The sequence below is a fragment of the Setaria viridis genome, chromosome 4 (genome assembly GCF_005286985.2).
Source record: "Setaria viridis chromosome 4, Setaria_viridis_v4.0, whole genome shotgun sequence".
Classification (NCBI taxonomy): Eukaryota; Viridiplantae; Streptophyta; class Magnoliopsida; order Poales; family Poaceae; genus Setaria; species Setaria viridis.
The window spans coordinates 16,240,242-16,254,438 of record NC_048266.2 but is presented as its reverse complement, the minus strand read 5'-3'; the positions used below and the strand labels follow the sequence as shown (position 1 = coordinate 16,254,438).

The window sequence follows — 14,197 nt, the reverse complement described above, 5'->3', positions numbered from 1 at the left end:
CTCGTACCTTAGTGGTTGAGCAGAGTGGGAGATATCCATCTTGTCATGGCTAAGGACCGAGTTGATGTGTCATCCTGCCTGATTCCATCATCGTACAACCACTCGACCGTTGTATGGGCAACAGCTTAGCATAAACCCCACTAGCTAAACTGCTAGGCTTCAGGTGTGCTGGTGAGCAACGGGAGCCCTTGGAAAAGGACTAAGCTCTTGGTGACTTAGGTCCCGGTTTCGGCCCCGTGGATGGGTTGCTAACCCCTTGGGTGCTTCCGTGTTGACTAGTCAGTGTTGGCTAAGGTGGGTAATGGCTTTGTTAGGATCCGTACCGTCACTAAGGTGATCGCGATACGGTACCCTACTTGTGGGAAAAGTGTACAACCTTTGCAGAGTTAAAACCTATCCGGGTAGCCGTGTCCACGCATTGGACGAGTTACGGCTTGGTCACACAACTAGCTTTTGGGGATGAATGGTATTTACGGTGTGTGTGGGTGTGTGGAATTTTGGAAGTGTCCGGCAGTTGTGCCGTGCGCTACGGCGGACGGGGAGTCCGGTAGCGATAAAACTTGGATCCTTTGTGTAGGATCAACCCCACTTGATATATCGTTAATTAAAATATTTTCATGAAACTTCTTTCAAATGAAACCCTGCATGTCTAAAATTCAGCTTTATTGCAAATAAACCATAGCTATATCCTTGATGATTCATATGCATATTCTTGTTGTATCCCCCTCCGTGGATCGGGTTGGACTTGCTGAGTACTTTTGTACTCACCCTTGTGTTGTTGCTTCAGAGGAGGATCCGAACTTCGTCGCCGAGGACTTCGAGTAGGAGGTTGCATCTGCACCCAACGCTGCCTGCGGTGTTGGCCCTTTTGTAGGATGCTTCCGCTGACGCTTAGTTCCGATTGCAGCCCAGAGTCCGACTGGACTGCAACTTGAATTTGTATTGTTATCGCTTTAGTCTTGCTTTGGGTGTGGCTTGCCCGCCCGCTCCTTCGGGAGTTGTACGGTTTCTGAACTATCTGTTGAATAAATGTGTTATCAGCCTTCTGGGACTGATAAATTGGATCACATTTAGTCTCTACTTATGTGGGGACGCTTCACAGCTGGTCCACCTCAATCCAAATTGTATTCTCCACATTGCTATCTTTGTGCACCTGTGCAAGGCTTTCTTAGGAATTCAGCCCCACTTTCAATTGTTCCGTAAGATATTCCGGGTGAAGCCTCAGCCAAAACTAGAGTGTACTGTAGTAGTAGGGGGCGCTGGAATTTAGATGCGGAAGAATAGTAGTAGCTTGTACTTGGAGTACGAGTTGTTGGAATCGCACTTTAGGTGGAAGGAAAAGTGGTTCTACATTGGTGACCATGATCCAAAGCTGCCGAAGGTGACTCGTCACCGCCCAGAGTGGAACTATAGGTGGATAGACGAGCCGACGCGGTGGATAGACGAGCCGACGCACAGGAACAGTCTTCAAGTACCCGAGCTCTTAGGAAAGATTGCCCAATTGAAGAATCAAGGACTGACAGGAATTGGAGTAGCCTTCAGTTTTATGAAGAGGTGAATTCAACCCTGCAGCTCCGCCACACCTGTTACAATGCCTGAATGGTGCATGAGCAAGCAAGCAAAAAAAAATGGAGCGGATTTAGCATTTCTTCAGTTAGTTAACATCTGAATGAATATGAAACACCTGATCAGAATCCAGGAGATGATCTTGTCCCATGTCAGAACATCTCTCTCACACACGCAAATCCTCTCCATATCAACAACTACATCAACAGCCTATATAAACGGAGGAATCAACTGTGTCCCTACCAGGACCCGAGGGATTAAATCCTGACTCCAAAATGTATCAATCAGAAGAATCAGCTGTGCCCCTTGCAGGACTCGAGGGATGAAATCCTTACTCCAAAACGAATCAAGAACTCCATCCGGACTCCACGGACCGGATCCTGGCAGGGAATCAGAATTCCTATGTATAGATTGATCCAAGAAGGTCCAGTGACAAGCTAACCCTAGTGCCGGAGAGGAGAGGGGAAGGAAGAGGTGACGAGAAACTCACCGGAGAAAAGCAGGTGGACACCTGAGGAGACTGCAGCCGCCTGCTCGCTTCCCGAGAGGGGTCAGTGAATCCTGCTGGGATTGGGCCAGGTAGAAACCACGGGTGGGCGCAGGATGACCCCTGTGGATTGGGCCGCAATCCCTGCCATCTCCTGGCTGAAGGAACAAGGCCCTAATGTGTGCCAACCCAAACTTCAATGGCCAATACGGAGACTTTTTTTTATCTTGCCTTAACGGCGTTGTTCCATACTCCGTAGTCTAAGCGCGTTTCTCCGTCCCTTCCCTCGTAAGTAATATGGAGCATGGAACAATTTAATGTTTACCAATTACCACTGATGCATCGTAACCAATCATTGTAGACTATCAACGGGAACAAATACGAACTGAAGTTCAGATGTATCTCAAATCGAAGGAGGCACATCAAATTCATTCAAGCAACAATTTCCTAACCACCCTTGCTGACACTTCCACGAAGCCACATAGACAACTTATTTCACTCGCTATCACTCCTAATGCGAACAAGTGTTTCAGATGTTGAAAAAAATTACTGCACCACGACTCCGACAGGAGTTATCTGAGGTACCTCTGTGTTCAGGCCTCGTTAAACTTGAAGACGCAATCATAAAGTCTTCCTCCTAAAAATTGGGCGACTTCAGGGTGCTTAACCTGAAACGTATGCAAAGCAATGTTGTTTGCAAACTCGTATCATAATAATCTGCAACTAGTTGACATTATCATATAAATAACATGATAGCACAAGGAGAACACACCATTCCAATCTTGATCGAGTCACATTTCATTTGTGCATATAGGTTAGTTTCAAGTGCTCTTCCCTACAACACAAACCACCAGAAATTCAGCGAGAATGTCCTCCAAACAAAAAGAAATTAAAATGCATAGGGGCGTGAATACTTACCATGCCTTCTAGGACAACCAGGTCAGCATCATTTGCCATAAAGGCAAGTTCTGGTGACACACTAGACAAATCTATAACCTGAAAATCAACACTAATCAATTTAGTATCAAAGATAATGCCATAGTGAGGCTGCCACAGTGGAAGGCGTAGCAAGGTTCAACAGATTCTTACCGGCAGATCATTACCAGAGTTAGCAACAAGGAGGTCAGATGCATCCACACCTGCAAGCTTTCCATCTGCATCCTTGAGCTTAAAACAATTGCAAAAACAGGAGTCAGATGCTTCCATCCGAGATTATTTACAAACCTTCTCCTTCTTACCTTGTTTATAATCTCCATCAACTCTGGATAGGTGACATCATTGATCGAAGGCATGTCATTAGCAGCAAGTATCACCTGTAGCAACCAAGGTTCTCAATTTTATTGATGATACTAACAGGAAAAAATTTCATAAAGCTCAATTAATATATACAAAAGCGCAAGACAAGGAAATTTGTGAGGGCTGAGGCAGAAAATCTGTGAAATCCAAACCAGATTGATAAGTTCAACCACAATGTTTCAGCCTTCCCCAAGGACTGAGGTCGCGATGACTGGTACTGTATATTAGATACCCCCAACACCTTATTGGAGGATGTCTCTCCAGGCTGTGGGGAGAGGGTCTGCAGGCCAGCCCACTGCAGCAAACACTGGCGTGCAAAGACACAGGTAGCAAGTACATGATGGATAATATCTTCCTCCTGCTCGCAGTGGGGCCACTGAGACGGGTGTGGGTAGTCACTAGACCCCATCAAGAAAGTTGATCAGCAGTCCAGCCCTATTATGTGCAACCAGCCACATGAAGAAACAACATTTGCCTGGTGCGCATGATTTCCATATTCACTCCAAAGACCTAAATAGAACTGCTCCATGGAATAGTCCCTCATAAACTGACTTTGCAGAATATTGCCGAGTAACCCAGAAACGTGTATCTTCTACCCCTGGTTGTTACAGTGAATCCTCCTTGTATGTCAAGAGACCTAATTGTGATCAGTAAGGACCTCAAGAACAGTATGCTTATTCACTCTTCTTTTAGGCACCATGATGTCAGCAATGACACAACCAGTGAGTGCTCCTTGTATTGTATGTCAGAGACAAAATTGTGATCAATATGGGCCTCAAGAACAGTGAGATTGTTCACTCTTCTTTTAGGCACCAGTGCATCTGGGTCATTGCCACCTAGTGATCTTCATGAAGGCTGACTTGTTGCATGTCTTCTCCAGAAGCACCCAGGTTCCGGTCAAACTCCTCTGTGTAAGCATACATATGGAGATGAAGGGGACCAAGTCTATCTGGTGAAGACGCTTGACAAACCCACTATCGTTAAGATCGTTGAAGAGGTTACGGCACAATAGACTAAAGATTATAAAGAATCACATCCTTAATAGCAAGTGTTTTGACTGACTGTAGAGATGAACTAGGATATAGTTCAGTGTCACATTCAAAGAGACTACTAACAGAGTGTCCTCCTTGCATTAATAGCTTTGAGGCTTGTTTAGAACTTCTTTAAAACCTCAATGGTGAGGCACACAACTAGAAGCAAGAACAGTCGACAACAGAATAATGGACTGTAGATCATAAAGAATCATGTTGCTAAGAACTAGGAAAATTTAGTTTCAACCTTGTCAATGTAAAGTCACTTGGAAGTAGCTAATACTTGATAGCATTCAAAGAGGGGATGCTGAAGGAGGTGTGGTCCCTGCTGTAATAACTAGAGGTGGCTTGTTGAGAAGTCTTGGTGTAGTGCAAATGTCAAAGATGAGGTGCACAATTGGAAGCTCAGCCAATATCCACTCCTCACAAATAAAAATGGGGAGAGGTTCAGCATCTAGAGGATGCAAAGGACACAAGAAGAGAATCAGAGTCATTATGACTCATGACATTTGATAGTGAGGCCATAACACACCCCTTCCTGACCAGTTCAAGGGAACTGCCAACCAAGAGGTGTGCCACACAGGGACAAGATAGCATTGACCATGTTAGCAAGCAGAAGTTAGCATCATGCCACCATGATGTAATCTGGTGTTTCGTTTTCCCGAACCTTCTGTGCAGGAGTGAGGTAAAGTTACATTTCGCTCTATTTGCTGTTTCACTTTCTTTAGTTTAGGACAGTAATAAGATGGTTTATGGAAATAGATGAAATTGAGTTTTCCACTTCTAAGGTAGAGTCAACACGTTGTTCATGCATTCATATTTGTTACATAGTCCCTCCATCCCGCAAAGAGTGTCCTTTTAGAAAATTTCAGACATAATATTAGTGGTGAGAAATGTCTGTGTTACCCCTAATAACTAATACTAATTATGATTGAAAATTGTGCTGTTTAGTTTTTTGGATTCTAAATAAATGCACGTGCATTGGAACATGAGAAATAGCATCAGTTGATCATTTGATTGGCTCTACGCGCTTCTCCATACGCTTTTTTTATTGGTGTGAGTGTTGATTTAATTAGATGAGATTTACTAGGAGATAAAAGAACACTCTTTGTGGGATAAATTTAGAGTCTAAAAGGACACTCTTTGCGGGACGGAGGGAGTAGTTGTTTGTGAGATCCAGTTTGTAGGAACCAAGGTTGCCAAATACTATGGTTGTCAGAAACCTACAATGGGCCTGTTTATATTCAAAGTGAGGTTTTCTGGAAATGAAGGGCTGCCCTAGCTATTTATCACTTAATAAGTATCACCATAAGCCCCATTGACCCCACGTGTTAGAAAAAGCTAATGAGGATATGCATGATTATTGATTCTACTTGCATCATCTTTGATATACAATTAGTTTTCCTAACGCACAAGAAGCAGAAAAAAGCTAAAACTGTTGTTTGTAAGAACCTGGATACCAGAAACTATTTAGTTAAAAATTTGCATGTGCTCATTTTTACTAAGAGGCAGTTTTTTTGCTTTTGAAAAACAAGTTTTATTAATACATGAATTCGTTGGAGGGTGCAAATGTTTAAGTGGTTGTTAGAGTGAAAATGGTTTTTGAAAATCATTTTTTTCTAAAAGTCAATATCCAAACAACCCCAGTGTTTTAAGCCGTGCAATCACAACACTCCTACGCTTTGAGAACAGAGCTCCTAAAGCTAAAGTATCCAAGCAGGTCCTAATACTTCTCAAAATATGACAATATGTAAAACTTGCCAAGTGCATATTCCATGCAAGTTATTGGACAGCTTAAAAGTAGCCCCTACAGTACCAGATGATTCACAAAGTGATTTCACCAAAAAAAACGTGATGTGCTTTCACTATATGCTCATAGCTAGAGTTCAGTATGACTTGTTTTACTGATTTCAACATCATTAAAGGTTCTAAAGTTGGTAATGTGTTCTGGAGTGGAAAAAACCTCATTGAAACAATACAGTAAGAGGCCAAATCGTGTCCAGGCCTTCCAGGGATCAGTCTTCCACATCAGGGTAACAAAAGCAGAACAAAAGGTGTTAATACAAACCTTTGTGCCACGTCGGAGCAACTCCCTCGCAAATGGTAATATACCCAAGATAACATCAGCACCAGAGTTATCAACAAAAATAACTGCCTACAACATTTAATAGAAAAGGACTCAGATACCTATATACTTATGTTGTAAAATATTGTATCGTTATTATGATGTACAGAGGTTAAATATTGACTTTTATTGTATATATATATAAAAAATAATTTAACAAAATGATGTGCACCAAATGGGCTTCACCTAGAGTTGATGCAGATGATCCAGAGTTTCTACTAAGTACTATCAATGATGAATATATAAATAAAAAATCACACATCTAAGCGATGTGACAGAAAAATCAAACCCATTGGAAAAATTAGTTACTAGAGGCTTTTTTTAATGTTAAATTTCACAGGAAACAATTCAATTCGCAAATGAAGGGAGTTTTTCCCTCACTTGAAATGGACCTTAATTACTTAGTGTCAACTGTTAAACAGTACTCCCTATGTTGCACTATGTTTGTCCATGGCCTCAGGAGATTATGTTTCACAATGTTTGACCATTGAGAATAACAATAATGCAGATATTGCAGTGTTTTCACTTTCTACCGTAATAAATGCTTTCAAAGAAGAGAATTAGTTGTACCATCTTACTTAATAGGGGTATGGATAGTCATTTCCCGTTAATTTGTTTTCCTTGTAAATCATATTTCCTTAATTAGTGGTGTACTCTAGACAAACATTGCGAAAGGAGGGTGCAAAATAACTATTTTTGTAAAGAGGAAGCATAAGCTGCTAGGATGTTATGAAGGAGCCAAACAGTACAGAATCACATTTACATGGTTACATAATGTACGTCTGTGTACCAACGGTGAATAGTGATGCTGAGCCTATAACATATTACAGTGCAATTACATATGATGACATAATCAACAGCGAGGATACCAATTACACATGATGACATGAATAAAACAGACTCTTGCATACGGACATCTAGCTGTATGTTGCATCCATGTTGACATGTAGCAATAAAATTACAGTGCAATAAAATAATACCTTTTCCCATGATTTCTTGGTCCATTTACTCTTAAAAGCATCGAGGTCGTCAATAACCCAAGGTCGAGATACAAGATTCTGGCAACTTGCCAAGAACGACATGCCGTCTTTAGCAAAAACCTCTGCAAGCTTTAAAATACAAGAAACCGAAAAAGAGTTATTAGATGTCCCCACATGTAATGGCTTCACAGAATACAGAAGAGCATTTGTTCAACAATAGAAATGCTATTATTTTAAGAGAACTCAAAGGGAAAAAAATCAAGATGATTTGTAGATTCTACATGACATAATGTTGTTTGAGCTTCCACATAACAACAATGACAGAAAACCAACAACGAAAGTTCCATAACAAGTGAAGGCGAACAAGAAACTCATGCAGTTGATGATACACACCTGTGCAGATCCTAGATCAAAAATGTTTCCAGCTAAGATCCCCCGGACCAAGTTCTCAACTCTTTTCCCATCATCTTCAATTTCATCATTCCGCTGAACAACTCCCTCAAACAGTGACATAGCCTTGGCATTCTCCTCATCCTATTTATGATAAATCATTAAAGGAGAACAGGAAATTGCAATCACCTAAAAGTTATCAGAACAAATTCACAAAAAAAAGTCAAAGCTACAGACAGGAATTTGACAGAGGTTACCTTAACCTTCTTGAAGATATCCCTAAACCCCAGCTCTCTAAGTACTAGCTCACGAAGCCTACAAAGAAGCTTGAGATACATTTCAAAAGTTAAGTGCAAGTAATCCCAGTTTCTATTATTTCTCAAATGACTCTATCGATGTCATACTATGCAGTCCGGTGGTCCCCCATGGCTCTCCGGATTCTTCTTCATCTCTTCAAGCATCGCCGTGTACCTGCACCACAAAATAATATTTCAGAAGCACCATCATGTTGGTATATGAGCATTTAGTCTGAACCGATTGGAATACCAAATCAGCTTGCAATTCTAATTTCAGTTACAACCAATTCCCAGCAGAAATTAGCTTCAGTTGGTAAGTTTCTACTTGCTAAACCATGACACTTATTTTTCCACGAGCTAATTAATACTGGCAGTGAACCCTCCTCTCTGCACGCAAAGCCTGGTCTGTTTCTTGCAAACAACTATATAGTTTCGGTAAGTTTTTTATTTCTCAAAGAAGAGAATCTGGTAGCAGCAAGAAGGCTGGCTATGCAGACACTTGACGATGCTTGTTCATATCCCTTTGTACAGAGCATAGTACGCTACCATGAACATCATGTGTCAAAAGAGATACAGAATTGAACACCCAAATCCGAGTCAGATTCCAACACCCGTGTGCATGCCCATGTAACGTTTTCCCTCTGCTCACAAATTGTGGAACCTTACACCTGAATGAAGACACCTGTACTTGCATCCAAGTAAACACTGCATGGAAATCACTGGTAAATCAAGGCATTGGCATGGAAAAATTGTCTGGTCACAAACAGGCACATGCCAACTCCATGTGGCGTCAAATATTTGGCAAGTGATAGAGAGACATTTGGCATAAGGCAGAAGCAGGTTGTTTCCCAAATTAGCAATGATTTAGCAATGCAGCAACTAACTGCACACTAGCCAATTCTACTTGAGATGGCAGAACTTGCACACGAAACACACAGGCAAACACCATCCACTACCATCTCACTTCTCAGGCTATCAAACTAGCAGTACCTTCCTGCACTAACATGTTTTGGAAACTAACAAACAAGTGCCCTGAAAAAGTTCTAATAAAGCAGCACGAGCAACAATCCGATACTGATCACTGAACTGAACCCCAGCACAGACAAGGAAATTTAAAAGCGGCACACACACCTCTGGGCGAACTTCTCCGCCTTGGCCGGTGCATCAGGCACGGTGGGGTCGTTCTCCGCGCGCTGCCTGCAAGTGCCATCGGAGCACGGTGGTGAGCCAGAACCGCAGCCAGGAACCGAAAAGGAACGGAGATCGGATCGAATCGAGAGCCGGGGCCTTACTTGAAGGACGGGACGGAATTGAGGAAGAGGTCGATCCACTGGATCTCCACGGGGGTGGCCTTGCGCGGGTTGTCGGAGGGGAAACGGTAGGGGATGGTGCAGGCGCGGTAGGTGCTCTCCACCGGCGCCTGCAGCAGAGGGAACGACACCGACGGCGACGAGCTCTCCATGATGCCCTCAGCCGCCGCCGACCGACCGGCTGATCGCCCTCCTCGTTAGGGTTTCCTCGGGTTCTCCGCCGGCCGCTGGAGGCGAGATGTTTTGATTGCTCTGATCGGGTTGGGAGTTGGGTTGGGACTTTAGTTGGGACTGAAGAAGCGGGGAGGAAGAGGAAGAAGAAAAACCGAAGCGCCGCCCGCCACAGATGCTGATCCCCGCGGAAGGGATGCTCCAGCTGATGCCCATGTTTGAAGTGGGCTGCTGGACCTCTTCCACCTGTTGTGGTGGGCTAGGAGGAGGCGGATGTTTGTGTGATTTTTAGCCCAAACAAATTTGTCTCAGCGGGGCGTGGCCCAGATTAATAAAAACTGAAGCGCTGTTGTTGGGATGAAGGTAGCCCTGCTAATTGGGTTGTGGCACAGAAAGAAGTCATGGTACGACTGGAATTGATGTTAGAACAAGAGGAAATCCATTGGTTGCAACGTGCTAGAGCAAATTGGCTCAAGCAGGGAGATAGAAACACAAGTTTTTTCCACAACTTCGCAATCAAGAGGAGGAAGAAAAACACAATCAAGGACATGATGGATGACAATGGTACAAGACATGAAGATGGAGGTGCGATGTGCAATATTGTCCAAAGCTATTTTGAGACTCTATTTACATCAGAAGTAGGCAATCCCGATCCGAGTGTATTGTTAGATGTCAAACGTTCAGTCACTCGGGACATGAATACGGAGTTGATGAGGCCATTCACAGCAGAGGAGATAAAGAGAGCGTTGTTCCAAATTGGTGATTTTAAGGCACCCGGACCAGATGGGATGCATGCGGTATTCTATAAAAAATATTAGGAGTTATTGGGAGAAGATTTGGTGTTAGAGGTAATGGAGGCTGTAAACACGACAAATATACCAGAGGGGTGGAATGACACCACTATTGTGTTGATCCCAAAGGTAAATAATCCTACGCTGGTTTCCAGTTTCGACCTATAAGCTTATGCAACATGGTTTACAAGGTAATATCAAAAATGTTATCAAACCGGTTATGAGTCATTCTATCAGATGTCATTAGTGATCACCAGAGCGCATTTGTGACAGGGAGACTCATTACTGATAATATCTTGTTGGCCTACGAGTGCATCCATACTATGAAAAGAAAAAGAGGGAAGAAGGGTTTATGTGCAGTAAAACTAGATATGCACAAGGCATATGATAGAGTTGAGTGGGGTTACCTGGAAAAGATCATGTTGAGAATGGGTTTCGATCGAAGATGGGTTAAGTTAATTATGGCATGTGTGACATCTGTAAAATACAAGGTAAGGGTAAATAATTTGGAGACGGAAACCTTCTGTCCTACAAGAGGGTTGAGACAGGGGGACCCTCTCTCCCCCTACCTTTTCTTGATGGTGGCTGAAGGTTTATCTAGCCTGCTGAGAGGAGCTGAGGAAAGGGGAGAATTGCAAGGTGTTCGGGTCTGCAGGGATGCTCCGGTGATCTCTCACCCACTCTTTGTAGATGATTCACTGATTTTGATGCAAGCAGATAAGGAAAATGCAGATGTGCTGAAGAACGTGCTGGACAGATACTGTTCCAACTCAGGATAGAAGGTGAGTGATGAAAAATCTAGTATTTTTTTCAGCACCAACACAGAGGTGGATGTTAAAGTCGAGGTTTGTGAGGCTCTGAACATTAGGACAGAGTCACTAAATGATAAATATCTTAGGTTACCAGCTTTGGTGGGGGCTGACCGAGGAAGTGACTGCTTCGAGTATCTAGTTGACAAGGTTAGAGGAAAAACAAAGGGATGGAAAGAGAAGTTGCTAAGCACTGGGGGTAAAGAAGTCCTTATAAAATCCATTGCTCAAGCCGTACCTATTTTTGCGATGATGGTGTTCAACGTCCCGAAGAAAATTTGCAAAGGGATAACAGACGTCATATCTCAATTCTGGTGGGGCGACGACGAGGATCAGAAGAGGATGCATTGGAAAGCTTGGTGGAAACTCTGTACTCCAAAGAGTCAAGGAGGCATGGGATTCAGAGATATTGAAGCCTTCAACAAGGCACTTTTGGCAAAACAAGTGTGGAGATTACTGTTAGAACCGAACTCATTATGTGCAAGAGCATTAAGAGCTAAGTACTATCCAGATGGAAAGTTGTTGAAAGCAACAATGAAAAGTGGGAGTTCATACACATGGCAAAGTATCTTGGCTGGCTTAAAATGTTGTAAAAGAGGATATATCTGGAGAGTGGGAGATGGATCACAGATAAACATATGGGAAGATCACTGGATTCCATCTAGCCATAATATGAAAATTCAAACTCCAAGGAACAATATATTGGTCACTACGGTGGATGAACTAATTAACCCAGTAACAGGGAGTTGGGATGAAGAGCTGATAAGGACCTTGTTTTGGGATATAGATGTGGCTAGAATTTTACAGATCCCCCTTCGGCAAGGAAGAGAGGATGTGGTGGCCTGGCATTTTAATAAGAATGGTTACTTTTCAGTTGGTTCTACTTACCATCGCCAATGGCTTCATAAGTTTGAAACCACTACAAATGATCAGCCCGGTGGAGTGGAGGATGAACAAGTTTGGTCTAAGCTGTGGGGATTAAAAGTACCTGAAAAAATTAAGATCTTTGGCTGGAGAGTTTTGCATGGATTAATACCGTGCTGTGGAATCTTAGCTAACCGTCATATTGAGAATAATAGTAGCTGTCCTGCATGCCACAATAGCTGTGAAGATATCCGGCATACTTTTTTCACCTGCAACAGAGCGAATGAGATATGGCAAATCCTAGGGGTCTCTGATGGAATTACGGCTACTGCTGCATTCTACCGGTCAGGCTCAGAGCTCATGGCTGAGATGATTGGAAGTACAAAGATCATCTATGGTTTAAATCAAGTGGGACTAGCTGAGTTAATTGTAACTGGTAGCTAGTATATCTAGTGGGAACGACGCAGATTTGTGCATGGTGAAACTATTCCAAATCTGACAAGATCGTGCTTGTCAATAGCAACAGTCACAGCAAACTACCAGAGATCAGTAAAGAAACCGATTAAGAGAGTAGAGGGATGGAAGAAGCCACTAGAAGGAAAGTTACTAATGAACGTTGATGCAAGCTATATGGCCGAGTCGAGTAAAGGAAGCACTGGAGCTGTTATAAGAGATTCTTTAGGAAATTTCATTGGCGCCAGAGTAAGTTACGTTGAAAATATAGCCGATGTAGCATCTGCAGAGGCATTAGCACTCAAGGAAGGATTACTGTTGGAAAGCGTTGGGATGTAATCGAATCATGATTGAATCGAATTGTCTGGAAGTGGTGGAAACAATGAAAAATGATGGCATTTCAGCAACAGTAAGTGCTCCAATCTTTGACGATTGCTACTCGATGTGGCAGGAGTTTGATTCTATTTGCATTGATCACTGTAATAGAGAAGCAAATGGTGTAGCTCATGAGCTAGCGAGAATAGCTATGCAAAGTAAATTATCTTGTAATTGGGACGATGAACCCCCTAGTTTTGTTCTAGGAGCCTTGGCAAACAATGTAACTATTTTCCAAGATCAATAAAGTGTGCCGACTGGCTTTACTCAAAAAAAAAATTGGATTGTAACCAAACTGTAACCCCACCAACCCATTCTCACAAGAAAATAAATTTAACCCACTTCAAATCAAACTTCCATCATTACACACCATACCACCCTAAACTTTTCAGTGCATAAGTTACACAAACTGCTTGCCAAATATGGTTACAACCCAATAAGAACCCATTAGATAGCTACCAGTAGTCAAACAAGTTACAATATATGACAAACTTAGAAGTTCTATGTCACATCTTGAAATTTTTGAATTTCAGGATGTGATTAGAAGGAATAAATAAACAATGATTTTCTCATAATTTTAAAAAATTTCCCAACATTTATTTTTCTTTAAAGGAAATTTAGTATAGGAAAAATAATTGTTTGTTTTCTAAATTAAATAAGGTTGTTCTGTGTCTGTGCATTCATGCCGATGCATCTTGGTGTTTCTCAAGTGCAAAAGTTTTAAAAACGCGTTTAGACATTGTCCAGACCCTTCTGAGAATTTTCCAATTTTTCTGGATTTTATTCTCCTCTTTCCTAGAGCTAAATCTAATTTTTGGAAGGCCCTAGAATTCTTTTCATGAGCTCCAAATATTTTATTTGGACTCCTCGTGTCCCAAACTATCTTTGGGATTTTTCTTGGATTTTTTGGGATTTTCAGAGTATTTTTCATGGCTTAATTGATTTATCTAGATTTATTTGTACACATGAAAATATTTCGAAAAAAAGAAATCCTAACCCTACGGGATGAGCCCTTGGGGCCCGACCCTCTCTGGCCCATCCAGCCAGCCTGCTTTAGGCCCGGCCGAGGCCCATCTGGCTGTCACGCCTCCAAGGCCGAGCACGGCTGGCGCTGCCACCAGCCCTCCTGGGTGTCCGCGCCCCGCACGCCTGGCACCACCCCCTCACGCCTATAAGTAGCGGCCGCTGAGCCCCCGTGCGCCTCCACTTGCCCTGTTGTTTCCTTGCATCGCGCCTGCGCCGCCGCCATCCAT

The 14,197-nt window shown here is 42.7% G+C and overlaps 1 protein-coding gene across 1 annotated transcript; it reads right to left on the bottom strand.

The window, feature by feature from the left end:
- Positions 1–2,391: 2,391 nt before the first annotated feature.
- Positions 2,392–9,805, bottom strand: LOC117852502 (damage-control phosphatase At2g17340). The gene is made up of 12 exons (XM_034734610.2): positions 9,464–9,805; positions 9,303–9,368; positions 8,280–8,346; positions 8,133–8,201; positions 7,879–8,019; positions 7,486–7,614; positions 6,449–6,535; positions 3,292–3,366; positions 3,143–3,220; positions 2,972–3,049; positions 2,826–2,888; positions 2,392–2,721 (listed from the first exon to the last, which is right to left on the bottom strand). Exons 1-12 carry the CDS (start codon positions 9,631–9,633, stop codon positions 2,647–2,649), a joined length of 1,098 nt encoding a protein of 365 aa, XP_034590501.1. The 5' UTR covers positions 9,634–9,805; the 3' UTR covers positions 2,392–2,646.
- Positions 9,806–14,197: the final 4,392 nt, after the last annotated feature.

Excerpts from the sequence above, each read along its gene's own strand:
- LOC117852502 (XM_034734610.2), bottom strand. The coding sequence starts at position 9,633 with ATGGAGAGCTCGTCGCCGTCGGTGTCGTTCCCTCTGCTGCAGGCGCCG. Across the intron at positions 8,202-8,279 it reads GGGGACCACCGGACTGCATA|CTTCTTTGTAGGCTTCGTGA; the intron begins GTATGACATCGA and ends ATGTATCTCAAG. Across the intron at positions 3,050-3,142 it reads ACTCTGGTAATGATCTGCCG|GTTATAGATTTGTCTAGTGT; the intron begins GTAAGAATCTGT and ends GTTGATTTTCAG.